The 13,693-nt window shown below is 40.4% G+C and overlaps 1 protein-coding gene across 4 annotated transcripts in view; it reads right to left on the bottom strand.

Annotated features, from left to right (window-relative positions):
• Window positions 1-2,222: 2,222 nt before the first annotated feature.
• The window catches only part of qkia (QKI, KH domain containing, RNA binding a), an 85,574-nt gene continuing 74,103 nt past the window's right edge, over window positions 2,223-13,693 (bottom strand). Inside the window, exons 6-8 of one of the 4 annotated variants that reach the window (XM_030044172.1) lie at window positions 11,798-12,241; window positions 9,286-9,360; window positions 2,223-8,006 (exon numbers count right to left, since the gene is read on the bottom strand). In XM_030044172.1, coding sequence (XP_029900032.1) covers window positions 7,990-8,006; window positions 9,286-9,360; window positions 11,798-12,241 — 536 coding nt within the window. In that variant the 3' untranslated portion in view covers window positions 2,223-7,989. The remainder of the gene's footprint in view (window positions 8,007-9,285; window positions 9,361-11,797; window positions 12,242-13,693) is intronic. The other 3 variants (XM_030044174.1, XM_030044173.1, XM_030044175.1) reach the window with 3 other exon arrangements.

The following is a 13,693-nucleotide window of genomic DNA, read 5'->3' as shown; positions in this document are numbered from 1 at the left end:
GTTGGGGTTCAGTTTTGATCTCATCTGACCAGAGTACCTGGGTTGTTGCAGACTCCAAACAATTTTTTTTTTTTTTGGGCTTTCTGTCTTGTCAAGGTCAAGATGGATGGAGGCAAATACTCTTGAAGAAAACCTGTTCCAGTCTGCAGGAGACTTGAGACTGGGGCGACGGCTCACCTTCCAGCAGGACAATGACCCTGAGCAGACGGCCAGAGCTACACTGGAACGGTTTTAGGCAGGAATGGAATGGCCCAGTCAAAACCTAGACCCCAATCCAGCCGAGAATCTGTGGTGAAACTTGAAAACTACTTTTCACAGACAGTCTCCATCCAATCTGACTGAGCTTGAACCCTTTTGCCATGGAGAATGGGTACAAATTGCAGACTGTAGGTGTGCAAAGCGGCTAGAGACATCCCCCGAAAGACTTGCTGCTGCAATTGCAGTGAAAAGTGGTTCTACCAAAGTGTTGCCTTGGGGTGGAAATGTCTGCTTTTTGTTTTAATTATTGCTTGTATCACAACAAAATGTATTGTGCACCTTCAAAGCACTGTGGATGTTCTCTTAATCAAATGGTAAAAAGCCTGATAGTCTATTTGAATTTCAGGTTGTAACGCTGCAAAATGTGGAGCAGTCCAAGGGGGGTGAATATTTATGCAAGGCAACTGTATAATCAGACTTTATTAGAATTAATCAGTATTTCTAAATGAGTGTTGGTGTAGATGTGCCAATTTTTAACCTGCAGATGCAAGCTCTTGATGGGTACCTCACCCATATCTCTGCCACATTAGTGTCACTCTGCAGTGCAGTTTTAGAGGAAAATACTGTTTTGTTCCAGTTGTTCTTTGACTTGCAGCGAGGCGGTGCCAGTTTAAACATCAAAATGACTTCAGCCAGGAAAAAGATTTGACCACAAAATACCGTCTCCAGAGAGAACGCTTTAGCTGTGACCCTTACAGGTCAGCATTTCCAGCGTTTTACCGAGTCCACACTAAAATCCAGGAGGGCTTGCTCTCACTTTGAGAGCTTATGCACTCATTTTGCCAGTGCTGAACATCCACATTTTATTTTCTGCAAATGTGAGGCACCTACCTTTAAAATCTGCAACGTCACGGCAAATCCACAGACATGATGTCATCGATAAAGAAGCATGGGGCAGAGGCAAGGACCAATCCAGGTAGAGCAGTCAGAGTGAAGCTTGTAAATATGGATCTTTATTGCACACATGACATTTTCTTTTCTTTTTGGTGTGAGCAACAAACTGCCATTACATGTTTTACACCCTATTCAAGATTCTTAGTCTAATCCTCTATAAAAACAAGGTAACACAAAACAAAATAAAGACTACTTCACATAAAAACTTACAACCCCACAAAGAAAAAAAAAAAAAAAAAAACTCACAGATTTTAGTGCACCACTATATGGATGAAAAACTTACAGTATATATCATACTAGTATAACTTCGGGGGAAAAAAAGAGGTTTTTATATTCTTTTATTATACTTCTAATGCATATTTATCACAGAAAAAAACACACAAAAATCCAGTGGGGCTAAAATTTCTCATTCTGTCTTTTGGTAGCATTTGCCTTTTAACCACCTGAGTGCTACATCACTGAGACCAATACTGATTGGTAAACCTGCCGTTTAGCTCATTTGAGGAATGTTTATTAAAAAAAATAAACAAAACAAACAAAAAACGATTAAAAATAAAGGAAAAAGAGAGTAGAATTGACAGTAACAGGTGAAGTAGTTAGTAGATAAATACGCTGAGTGTCCTGCGTTACGTTTGGAAAGGCACTGAGAACGTGGCCAGAGATGGGTCATGTGGTCCGATCCAAAAAAATAAAAAAATAAAATAAAAATAAAAAACAAAATCTGGAGGAAGACCCATTAATCCAAAGTTTAATGGGAGGAAATAAACATGACCATTGTTGGTCGAATTTTTCCAGTTCAAAAGGACAAAAATATTTAGGCATATGTACATTGTGCTCTCAGAAAGCATGGATATTTAGTTCTTTAGTAAGAAAAAAAAACAGAGAGGGAAGAAAAAAAGCTTTGGGCGAGAGAAAGGGAGACAGAAAATTGGCACCTGAACGATAAAGTACAAAAATATATAATTTTCCAATCTCACAAAAGGCACTTGTCACTCACATATGCAATATTTTCGGCAGTGTTTGTAATGCATTGTGCTCTGGAGAGAATCTTGCCGCGTACTCTCTTTTTCATCAGCTCAATTTTTTGAGGCGAGCCATTGAAAACCTCTTTGACATAAAAAGGCAAAAAAAAAAAGGCAAAAAAAAAAAAAACTTCGGCTGGTGACAGCATAAATATATCTGCTGTTAACGGACGGATTTTAGCTCAAGTTCTCCTGTTCGGCGCAGAGGAGGCCAATCAAAAGCAAGAAAAGCCGACCCTACACGAACAGAAACAGCTTATGGTTGAGAAAACCAAACATATAAAAGCATAGTTATAAATAGAGGAGAAAAATGTTTTTGGCCGGCTGCCAGTAATCCAATAGCTCTCTCTAGTTTGCTGGTGTACAAGCAGGTGTAACAGGAGAAACCACCCGTTTTCAGATCAAAGAAACAAAATGTTAATTTCGGAGAGGAGAGAATGTTAAGATAGATGTTAGACACTTTAATCCTTGTTTGCTTGCTGAGACATGAGGAGAATTAGAACGGTTAAGGCCAAGTTGTTTTTGTTGTGCAGATACTTTGAAAGTTAAAAAAAAAAAAAAAAAAAAAAAAAAAAAAACACCTGGAGGCATCACTCAGTGGGTTAAAGTAATAATAATAAAAAAGATATTAATGAAGTTAATCTTTTGCTTGTGTGTCAGTGTCAATACCTTGAATTAGTGGGGGAGGAAGAAAGCAGAATAGAGAGAAAAAGAGCTGAATGAACCCAAGGACAAGTGCACTGACACTGTAGTAGAATGAGCAACACACACTGGCAGTGTTTCAGACAAAACTCCCAAAAAAAACAACAATAAATACTAGCTAGCTTAATGCCGCATCAACATTTTACACTGGAAAGAAACAGTTTGATTTGATCCCAAAGTAATTCGTATTGCTGTGGTGTGTTTCTAAGCATTACGGGTGCTCCCAAACGGCTCGGTATTAGCCATTATATCAATAATAAGCCCACGAGCTGAGCGGGGGGAAGCGTTCACCAAACAGACAACAGCTGGTGATAACTGTACCGCTCGCTACCCAGGCATAACAAGCCATGGAAGCATCGGATGTCAGTAATGTATAAAAGAGATTGGGGACAGCTTTAGACTATCACACAACTGTCATCTATAAATTTGTCCCAAGTGTGTGTGTCGTTGCAAACAGCTCGCTACGTCTGTAATGTGTGGTGATGAGAGGTTCTGCTCGACATGATCCGCAGTTGGATTTAATCCTTTTGAGATGACTAATGTGCTGTGTTTCTGCACGGGGGCACTCCCAGTAGCACAGATTAAGACTATGTCCTGCGCTAAAATAATGGTTTGAGACAAGAGTGGGGAAAATGGAGTTTTATCTCAGGATTAGGCTTCATTTGGATCCAATGAGAAGTAGCCCATGCATGCTGGTGCGCTGCTGCACAGTTGTGACAAATCTCTCTCTTTTTTTTTTTAATCTGAGCGTGTTTCACCGAAGAGAGGACAACTGGCCCAAAAGTTAACCGGTCACCTCAAATAACGCGGCACTTTTTGTAATCCCAGTGCAGCGACTGCCTGCTGTCTCACAGGTTCAGTGACACAGGAGGACAGGACAACCGACAAGAGAGTTGTCACTGACACAGACGAGACACAGCAGCGGTGTGGGGGGGGTGGGGGTGGGGGGGGGGGCGAGTAGGGGGTTGGGGTATGAAGAGTGTCAGCAGATTTTTCCAGCACAAAGGTGAGAGTGCGTGAGCGGGCGTGAGGGACGGATATCAACTCGTGCAGTTTCCAGTTAGGCTGTGTGGATGTTTATTGAGCATGTTTAATGAGTGTTTCTGCGTGTGTGCGTGTACAGCAACTAGGAGTGTGTGTGTGTGTGTGTTTGTGTGTCAATCAGTCAGTGTAAGTGATGGTGGCCAGACACCAGTTTTAATCGTGTTAGTCCGTGAACCAGACCAAGGTAGTACATTCATGAAACTGGTTAAAAACACAAGACAAAAATATCAGCAAGTTAGTAAAATTCTTACTAAGAATGTTTTATTAAAATAAATGCCAAGAGGTTAATAAGAAAAATAACAGCATACACCATGAAAACTAAATGCAAGCATGTAAAAATACTTATGACAAGGAAACTAATAAAGTTGCTAATGAGTTAAACAAGCTAGGAATTGGCAAGAAAACAAAACAAAATGTAACTAGGAAAGGCAACACTCCCCACAAGAGAGACAGTTTTCAAGATGTAAGAGAGAGGGGTTGTGGGAGGGGGGGAGGAGAAAGAGAGGGGCGTTTAAAAAAAAAAAAAAATCGCAGTGAGTTTCATCAAAAAAAGAAAAGAAAAATAAAGCAGTCAGAAACATGATTAATATACATATAAAATGAGATTAGAAAAATACATTATAAACCTGTAACAATGGCTGTTAATTACATTATCATACATGTAGTAGGCAGGCCAGAGAGAATACGGTAGGTATAGAGTTCACCTTTCACCTGATGGACTTATCCAGCCTTTTACAATGACACAGCAAGTTGTAACATTGCAGAGGGAATTTTCTTAATACTGTCAAATGCTGAATTGCCATCTCTTGCTCCACTTTAATATTGCATTTCATTTTAAAGAAAGAGTTCATAATAATAACACTGAAAAAAAAAAAAAAAATTCATTGACCTTTCGGTGTAACAGCATGATGGAGGATCTATGAATAGAAGAACACACTGCCGAGGGCGGTATCAGGATTTAAGAATTCCTCAATTTGATCTTAAAGAGTTTGTTTTACCTTCCGGCGATAAACTGTCAGTTGTTTCAATAACTGAAAACTATTTGGCTGTGAAATAGAGATGCTCGGGGCTTGTTTCAATATCCAGCAGCTCGATGTTGGTGATAATCTTATGATTATATTAATAGTTGGCTTCAGTGTCAAAATGACATGGGGAGACACTGGCATGGACTGGATGCAGCTTCAGTTTGCAGCTGTTGAAACAAACGGAGGCATTCTGCCAATACCCTTTCTGATCAGTTTCCTCAAATTTTGATGTATTTTTCTCAGCTCATGATCAAAACATGTCCTGGCAGACAATACTGCATTGCTATTGGCAGTTCAATTTGTTCTTGGAAGCGTTTGTCACAGTCACCAAAAATCAAGACAATAATTCATATAATCATTCAAATAAAAATAAAAGAGAACAAAATTTGCTCATATGGCAGAGTAAAGGGTCAACAAGGAGAGGAAATTAAAAAAATAAAAATAAAAAATAAAATCAGGAAGACAAACCATGGCACATATTTAGCTGGTCAAACGACTGCTATTCTTTTTGCATAGAATAACTTTGGCAGCGCCACGACATGGTGGGAGCTACCCTGCTCACCTCTTTAGAGCGTGTAACACTAGCCATTCCTCTCTGCGCCATCTTGGTTGGTGCTGGATATTATTGAACATAATCGCAATACTCAGAAAACAGAAACGACTGTTGATAAGGCACTTTTTGATTTTATCCTTTTAACCTCTCGGGGTGTCTATCTCACTGCTCTCGAAAACCAAGTTCTTGCAACTTCCCTAGGGGGTTTGACTGTTTTGGTCTTAATTTTCCTAGCCAATAATATCCAAAGTAACAGCATTTTTCCTCACCCGTTCTTTTTTCTGGTTTCCATTACACTGTTTTAAACTTTTTTTTTTTTTTTTTTTTTGTAACCATATTTTGTAACTGCAAGTTAAGTATAAAAAGCTAAAATTGCCAAAAATAGATTTTTTTCTCTTCTCCAGCACCCTGTAAAATTATCTAATTTTGTTCTCTTCTGTATTTGTATATGCAATGACAGGTATCTACATTTTTATATATTTATATATATATTTATATATTTAACAGGTATGTATAAAGCAATTTGAACAGGCAGGCATGGCTTTCACATCCTATTTTTTTCTTGAGAAAGAGTTAAACAAAAGATCATGGGCTCAGGAGTGAGACTACGATCACAGGGAGGTGTGACACATTGTGGATGAGCTTTTCGGGGGATTTGCCAAGAGTTAAAAAGAAAACGGTTTAATACTAAAACAATTAAAATGCAAATCATTTTTTTATATGCAGGGTGACTCATATTGGCCAACCTGATGTCCCAATTACTATATATTTTTAACTGAGTTAAAAATAAAAATAAAAATAATAATAAAAAAAAAAAACAGCACAGAAACAAATTGGCCAAATGTTGAGATGTAAAAAGAAAAGAAAAACAACAACATAAATATTGTTTTGGCAATGCGGTTGTGGATGAAACAACTCAAAATAGAAGGCAGATATTAAAAAGAGACAAAAGTGTTTATGTACAAAACTTCAGAGACCCCCTCCCCCCCCAGCAATGTACTGTAATTGAGTAGCATCTTTGTTTAGTGTTAACTGCCTGTGTTCATCTCTTCACAACAAACTAGACCATTAATGGGAGGATAATCATCTAACTGACTGGCTGTCAATTCCAGCTGAAGGCAGGCACCACAAATTCACACCCTTCCAAACTCTAAAATCATGAAGAGAGCCCTCTGCGAGATAGATACACAATTATAGATATATAACTCATTGGGAAACCCTTTGGCTAAATACGCACACTTAATACTTTTTTTTGTCTTTTAGATCACAGCTCAGCTAATTCATTGAGATATTTTTTCTAAATACATCAGGCACTGTATAATGGATGTAGTGTGGATGGGGGTACAATAATGGTCAGTAGCTAGTAGGCTATATGCACTGTTCCAATGTCCCCTAAACCGCAACACATCCTACTTTCATTAACAGCATGAATTAAAAAAAAAACAAACAAAACAAAACAAAAAAAAAAAAAAAAAAAAAAAACACACAGACCCTTCATCCCAAATTGTAACCATCCCATTCGGTCGTGAGCATTCCTAGTTTCAGCTACCTGCTCAAAACATCAGATTGTGTTTTTCCAGACTTAACCACCTGCCTTTTTTTTTTGGCTACTCCTTCTGAGCAAAGTTAATTAGTCAAATGTGAACAACAGAGACACCAAAAATCAAGTGGAGAAAAATGACTCAAAATGGAAAAAAAAAAAAAGGAAAACAGAACAAAAACACAGAAATCATAAAAAAAGCTCCATTTGCAATCAATTCAGCCATGCTTTTAAAAACAGACAGAAAGCCGTTTTGAGGGGCACACCCAGAATGTGTCAGCTCGTAATTACGTCTTAGAGCTTAACAACTGCACTACATGTGAAAATGACAGAAATTAAACAAGTTGGTGTGAGTGTACGTTCTCTTTCCTTCCATTTCTTTTTCTCTCCCGATATTTGGGTGTTAGAGCAGGGTGGGAGTAGGTTGGGATTCTTAGGTATTTTTGGGAGGGGGAACTTTTAAGGGGGCTTACATCATCACTATGAGACCAAATGGTTTGGATTTAATTGCGTTTTGTTTGATTCATATTGGTGAGATCACCAATAGCCAAAGGAGATTGATGGGGTTTGGGGGCGGGCAGGGTGGGGTGGGGTCTTTATTGCTATATAATTCAGTGCAGATTTATGAGTAATAACACATCCACCCACAATATGATTCATGAGGAAAAAGAAAGAGAAAGAATGGGAATTGAACTCAATGAACAGAGGGAAAAAAATGAATATTACACAACTTTTGGGGTTTTTGTTGTGTTTCTATGAAGATTCTGTGTTCGTTTCTTTTTTTTTTTTGTCAAAACATGTTAGGGTAACTGTACGGGCAGGCGCCTCTCTCTCTCTCTCTCACTTGCGTCCGAGAGGCAAGCAAAAGGCAATTACCAGTTAACTGATCAGCAGGCAGGCTTGGGGCGGCTCGTCATTGGGTGAAGAGTTCAGAGGTCAGAAGGTCATGTGTTAGTTGCCGGTGGCGGCTAGGTGGTTAGAAACAAAAACAAAACAAACAGAAAAAAAAGATAGAAAGGATATTAGTGTCAGCAAGAAGAGACTGGAATGACATCATTTTAACAATAAAATGAATGCAATCTCATGTTGCCCCACCCACCCTAATTTCCCCGCCAATATGAGATAAACCCAGCTAATCTGGTTATAATCATGACGTTGTTACATCATGATCCCAACTACTAAGCCCCCACCCTGAATCAGGTAGCTCGGTGGTTTTAATCAAAGCGCTCTATTGCCCCCAGAACCAACAAACAGAAGCAAGGAGAGGTCAAACAGACAAACAAAATAGAACAAAAATCTAGTGTTTTAGTTTCTTTCAAGTTGGAATGCAAGTTACAAACAGTGTGATTAGTGGTAAGGAGACTTACAATAACTAAAGTTATGTGATGGGTAACAGAGACTAGTGTTATATGTGCAATGAATAGATGAATCGATGTTTTCCGATTCTTTCTCTTTATTTATCAGTATATTTTATATGTATATATATATTTATGTATATATATACACACAAGAACCATAAATACATTTGATATAAAATGCTCATATATAAAATGACAGTACCTCATGTACAACTGAAATATTAAAAGTGTATTTTAGCTTTATTTCAGTATTTTTAATACACTGGAGATAATGCAAGCTACTTCAGCTTATGTCTGTGCGTGTGTCTGTCTTCCATAAAAAAATAAAATCCAAAATAAAATTAAATTCCAATGAGAAATGGTGTCTGGCAGCAGCACGGCTACTAGTCTCCTGCCTACTAGGTCTCTTCGATAGCGGTTACAGTATAGAGCTGCTTCTCCTCGCTGCTCCTTATGAGCTGAGGAGATAAATCATGTATGGGAACAAGCCTGGCCCGTTTTAGGCTCTAATCTCGCATCAGAGGAATGTCACTGAACACCTTAAACACTGCCTGCCAAGTACTACCAATCCTGGGTTCACAGCTGCGTAAACCAAAAGATGGTAACATCACTTTTGCCTGAGCTTCAAAATATATATAAAGATATATATATATATATGTACTCTATGTATATAAGTACTGAATGTAAACAAAATGTGCATACCACAGTCAACCATTTAGCTGGTGTGTGGATGTATAGGGGAGGGAAGGCGGTGGTGAAAAATAATTAACAAAAAAATACACTATAGACGATGTACAAATTCCCAACTAAGGCATCAAGGCATAATAGGCATAATAATCACTGCAATGCATAAGTCAACAGCAGAGTGTAGCTTAGAGACTAAACTGACCTCTGTCAGCGGTCACAATCCTTTGGTAAGGATGGACCCGCGTGTCATGCCGTCTCACTTTAGAAGCCATTGCACCTAGATTGTAACAGGTCCACAAGGTTAGAAACCATTCACTTTGAGGGAGAAAAACAGTCATCTTTTACAGTAATCACATTCACATTTTTAACCGTATCATTTATAATGCTCAGATAATACGATACATAGAATAACATAATACAGAATATAATACATATAGACACCATACAGAGATCATTTTCCGCCTACAAAAATTGCAATAAAATAAAAATAATACAACTTTTTGGAGTTTTACTTGGTATTTATAAATGCATAACTTAGGTAATAAAATTCCACAGTGCTCAAAGTTATATGGAGGACTCTTTGAAGGGCGGGCAGGGGGTACAGGCTCTTGGGCTGTCTGGAAAAATAATGTGATTCCTCCTATGGGATCCAGAGGGGGATTGAGAGAAATTTGTCTCTTTATTTTGAAAGGTGGGGAAATCCAATAGAGCGCTGATGGTAATTGAATAGTGGCAGACACCACCTGCCTCTCCCTCTTCCCACTTTCATTTCCTCTTTCACCATTTCTCTCCAAGTCAATCTGCTCACTGGCAGCAGAGGTTGTCATTTTCCTCCTAAATTTGCCACAGCTGATTTCTTCTCCCCACTACGTGTAATTTCTCCCTGGGTGAGCATACATGTCACAAACAAACTGATCTGTGTGCCACAGTATGTTCAGGTTTTGTGGTGAAAAAAACTGAGATCTTGAGGGCTATGGCAGTATCATAAAAAGAGGGAGAAGCAGTGAAGCCCTAATGTAATGGCCCTAAAGTTAAAAAAAAAAAAAAAAGTCAGCAAAACAAGATGCCATTTTAGCACTCTGGAGGTCATCTCTCTGCTGCTTTTATGCATCTGTGTCAATATTTTAGATTTACTTTTGCTGCCAGAAACGACAGTCTCTCTCTGCTGGTGTGCAGCCAGATACTTTGGAGAGCATTTTTCCTCTCTTCATTACAGTAAGAGCCTTTAAAGAGATTTGTGTCTGTAACCTTCATTGGCTAATGGTAGCCTATTGGACCTCCAAGATGGGTCACCCTGACAACATCCTGGGTGCGAAAGCTGGCTATGCACTTACTGCGGGAAGAGGAGAAAATGAAAATCAAGCCCTCCTTGAGGAAGCTGGAGAGTATGAGGAAAGTTCTAAAATTTTAAAGGCTTGACTTGTCAAGGAAAAAGTGATTCTGAATTCACAGTTTTGGCTGATGACTACAGAGCCACCTACACCACTCTGAAGCAGCAGATGGCCTGACGTTTCCTTATACTCAACTAAAGCCTATGCTGGCTAGATACAGTAGCAAAGAGAGCAGAGCCAAGGCATTTGTGTGTGTGAGTGTGTGTGTGTATGTGTATGTGTGTGTGTGTTTGTGTGCACGAGTGTGTGTGTTCCACAGGGCCCTATGTAGCTGAAGGCACCGATCAATAGCGTGAGTAAATAAAATGCACTAAGCTGGTGTAACCCTGTGAGTTAAAGAGAGAAAAGCCAGTCAGTCGCCCCTGCCTGTTCTACACATGACTCCCAGAGGCTCCTCAAACACAACAGGTCAGGTGGAATCACACTTGTGTCTGATGCTGCCTCATGATGCCATGGACAAAACCTGAGGTGTACCACACAAATTAAAGCAGGAACACCCACTGAAAAAAAAGGTCTTACGTCTGAATATGGGAAACTGATTTGCATTTGATAAATATAGCTTCAATACAACATATGGCCTTACATCAGACTCAATTATTTCTTCAATGTGTTCAGTTTTCGCTTTGGTAGTGTATTTGTTGGGCTTAAAGTACAGCTGAGAATGAAAATAATATAGGCCCTTGTATCGAACTATACTTGTGACACAGAAACTAAGGGGAATGTCAGGTATTAGCACAGAGCTGAAGTTCAAGAGGGGTGAAGCTACGACAATGGAGAGAGGGGAGGAAAAAAAAAGCGAAGACTGGAGGAATTTAATGAACATCCCCAGCGGGAATGAGAGGGGGACTTTCTACAGGCATCAAGGCCTGCCTGCAGAGAACAGCACAGAGAAATGATTTCAAAAGCTGCAGAAATCCAAGGGGATCTGCCGCCAGCCTGAATATGCCTCTGGGCCAGTGCATGAAAGGGCTAGAGAGCAGGCTGCGTTTGTATGTGAGCGTGTCTCTGTCAGCGTGCCTAATTTCAGACTGAGGCAAGTCCTCCTATATAAACCTTGCTGAACAGAGGCTATGTAAACCTGAGAGCATAACAGTTTGGTGACAGAAGAACTAAAATAGTAAAACAACCTCACTTAGACAATAAATCATAAAGAAGGTTCCAGGAGCATAGCCCTAACAAGATGACGCCTGTCCCCCTTTGCCCTTTTTATTACAGCGTCCATGTCAGCCACACAGCTGGTCATCCCTTCACCAACAGTTTCACCAGCACCTCCACCCTGTTTGTCTGCTTGTATCGCTCCTCAGGTGGACACCACATATTTACCTTTCAACAAGTCCTGACTGTGGCTCATGGAAGCCGTGTCCAGCACCCCAGCTCCGGGGTAAAATAAGCTGCCCTCCTGTCCGGGCTGGCTAAAGGCGGTCGCTGCCACACCCGCTGCACCCATGCTTCCCCAGGGTCTCTTACCTAGAACCCCACTGTGCTCGATGGGGTACTCCAGCAGGGAGGTGGGTGCCAGGGCATAAGGGTAGTCGTACGGGGTGGTGTAGATAATCCCGCCATCCGGTGTCGGAGGCACCAGAGTTGGGGTGCCATTGGGAAGCATGGCGGCCATCTGAGTGGGCCGGATGATGTTCATGATGGGTGCGCCAGCTGGCGTTGGGGGCCGGAGTGCCGGGGGAGGCAGCACCTGACCTGTAGGGGCCGCTATGAGGCGGGGACCCTGAGCGGCTGCAGCCGCCGCTGCAAGAGAAAACGCAAGGGTGGCTGCCATAAGCAAGAGAGTGAAGGAAGAAGAGATAGAGAGAGAGAGAGAGAGTGAGAGAGAGAGAGAGAGAGAGAGAGAGAGAAAGAGAAACAGAGTAAGAGACATAGAGAGAGACAGAGACAGTGAGAGAGAGAGAAAGTGTGGTGGTGCAGTTTACAAATCACAGATTAATAGTAAAGAGTGAAGACACAAAAGCAGGAAGAGAAGGGGAAGTGGCAGGGGGAGAAGGGAGAGGAGAGGGGCAAATGGGAAAATTAGTCCATGCAATGATCATGGTGATGAACCGCAAAAGCCGCAATCTCTTGCAAAAGAAAAGTCAACATAGCAAAATAAAGAAATAACCCCTCACACCAAAAAACACAAGAAGCATAAAATGCTATCATCCCAATGCAAGGCATAATTCAAAGCATACCAATCACCAGCTACTAAAGCTACACATTCATTTACTGGAGTTGGTATAGGTGATCAAACAGGTAAACAACACAAGCCAACAGAAATGGAGCAGTTCAATATAGAGGAAACATACAATGGAGGGAGTTTCACACAAGGCTGATAAGAAATCTATCAGCCTTTTGGAAACATCGGGCCTCTGGCTGGACATGAAAAACACTGTGGCCATAATGGGGCCTAGTTATTCTATAGCTGTCAGCCATTGTGGCACATATTACTCCTCTACATAGCCAGCAGTCCATTTGGGTTGGATAATATACACATAAACAGATGAAAAAAAAAAAGTGGTTTTGCATTAGCATGTGCTCTGAACTGTACCACACATCAAGCATCCCCAAAGGCAGGTCACCTTGTTCAAGGGTTCATATGTTTTTTTTGTTGTTTTATGTTTTTTTTTTTTTTTTTTTTTTTTCTTTTTTTCTATTTTAACTATCTTTTGTGTGGATGTTGACACTTACATTGAACAGTCAAGTCAATCTGGTCAAATTTAATTTTAGAAAGTTTAACCATGTGAGAACCCAATCATTCTTAAATTGAAATCAAAGTAATTATCAAACATAACATGGGTTCCAGGTAGTAGAAACACCAAGCAGCCACTAGTAACACTTTCTCAATCAATTTGGGCTATGCAAAAAACACAGGCAAGGCTATAGATTTAGAGATGACATTTGGTGATTAAGAACAAAAAGAGTATATGCGTGAACTAATATCATGCAGCGGTGAGCAGGTGATACTCTGCAGTGCACTGAGGGCATAGAGACCACCCAGACTGGGAGTGATGCAGAGCCATCGCACCTGGATTGCAGGGGAAGGGATGGAGTGAGGGATGGATGAAGATGAAGAGAGATGGAGGAAGAAAGGAATGGAGGTTGTCCCTTTTGTGTGCAGGTAATTGTGTTGGTAACCAGGAATTATTTGGAAAGGTTGAGAGAGAGAAAGAGATCTCTCCTTGTGGTCGGGGACAGGTAGGGCTGGGTCAGTACTTTTTTTGGCACTGACCT

The sequence above is a fragment of the Myripristis murdjan genome, chromosome 22 (genome assembly GCF_902150065.1).
Source record: "Myripristis murdjan chromosome 22, fMyrMur1.1, whole genome shotgun sequence".
NCBI classification, from domain to species: domain Eukaryota; kingdom Metazoa; phylum Chordata; class Actinopteri; order Holocentriformes; family Holocentridae; genus Myripristis; species Myripristis murdjan.
This window is presented reverse-complemented; position numbering and strand designations above follow the sequence as displayed.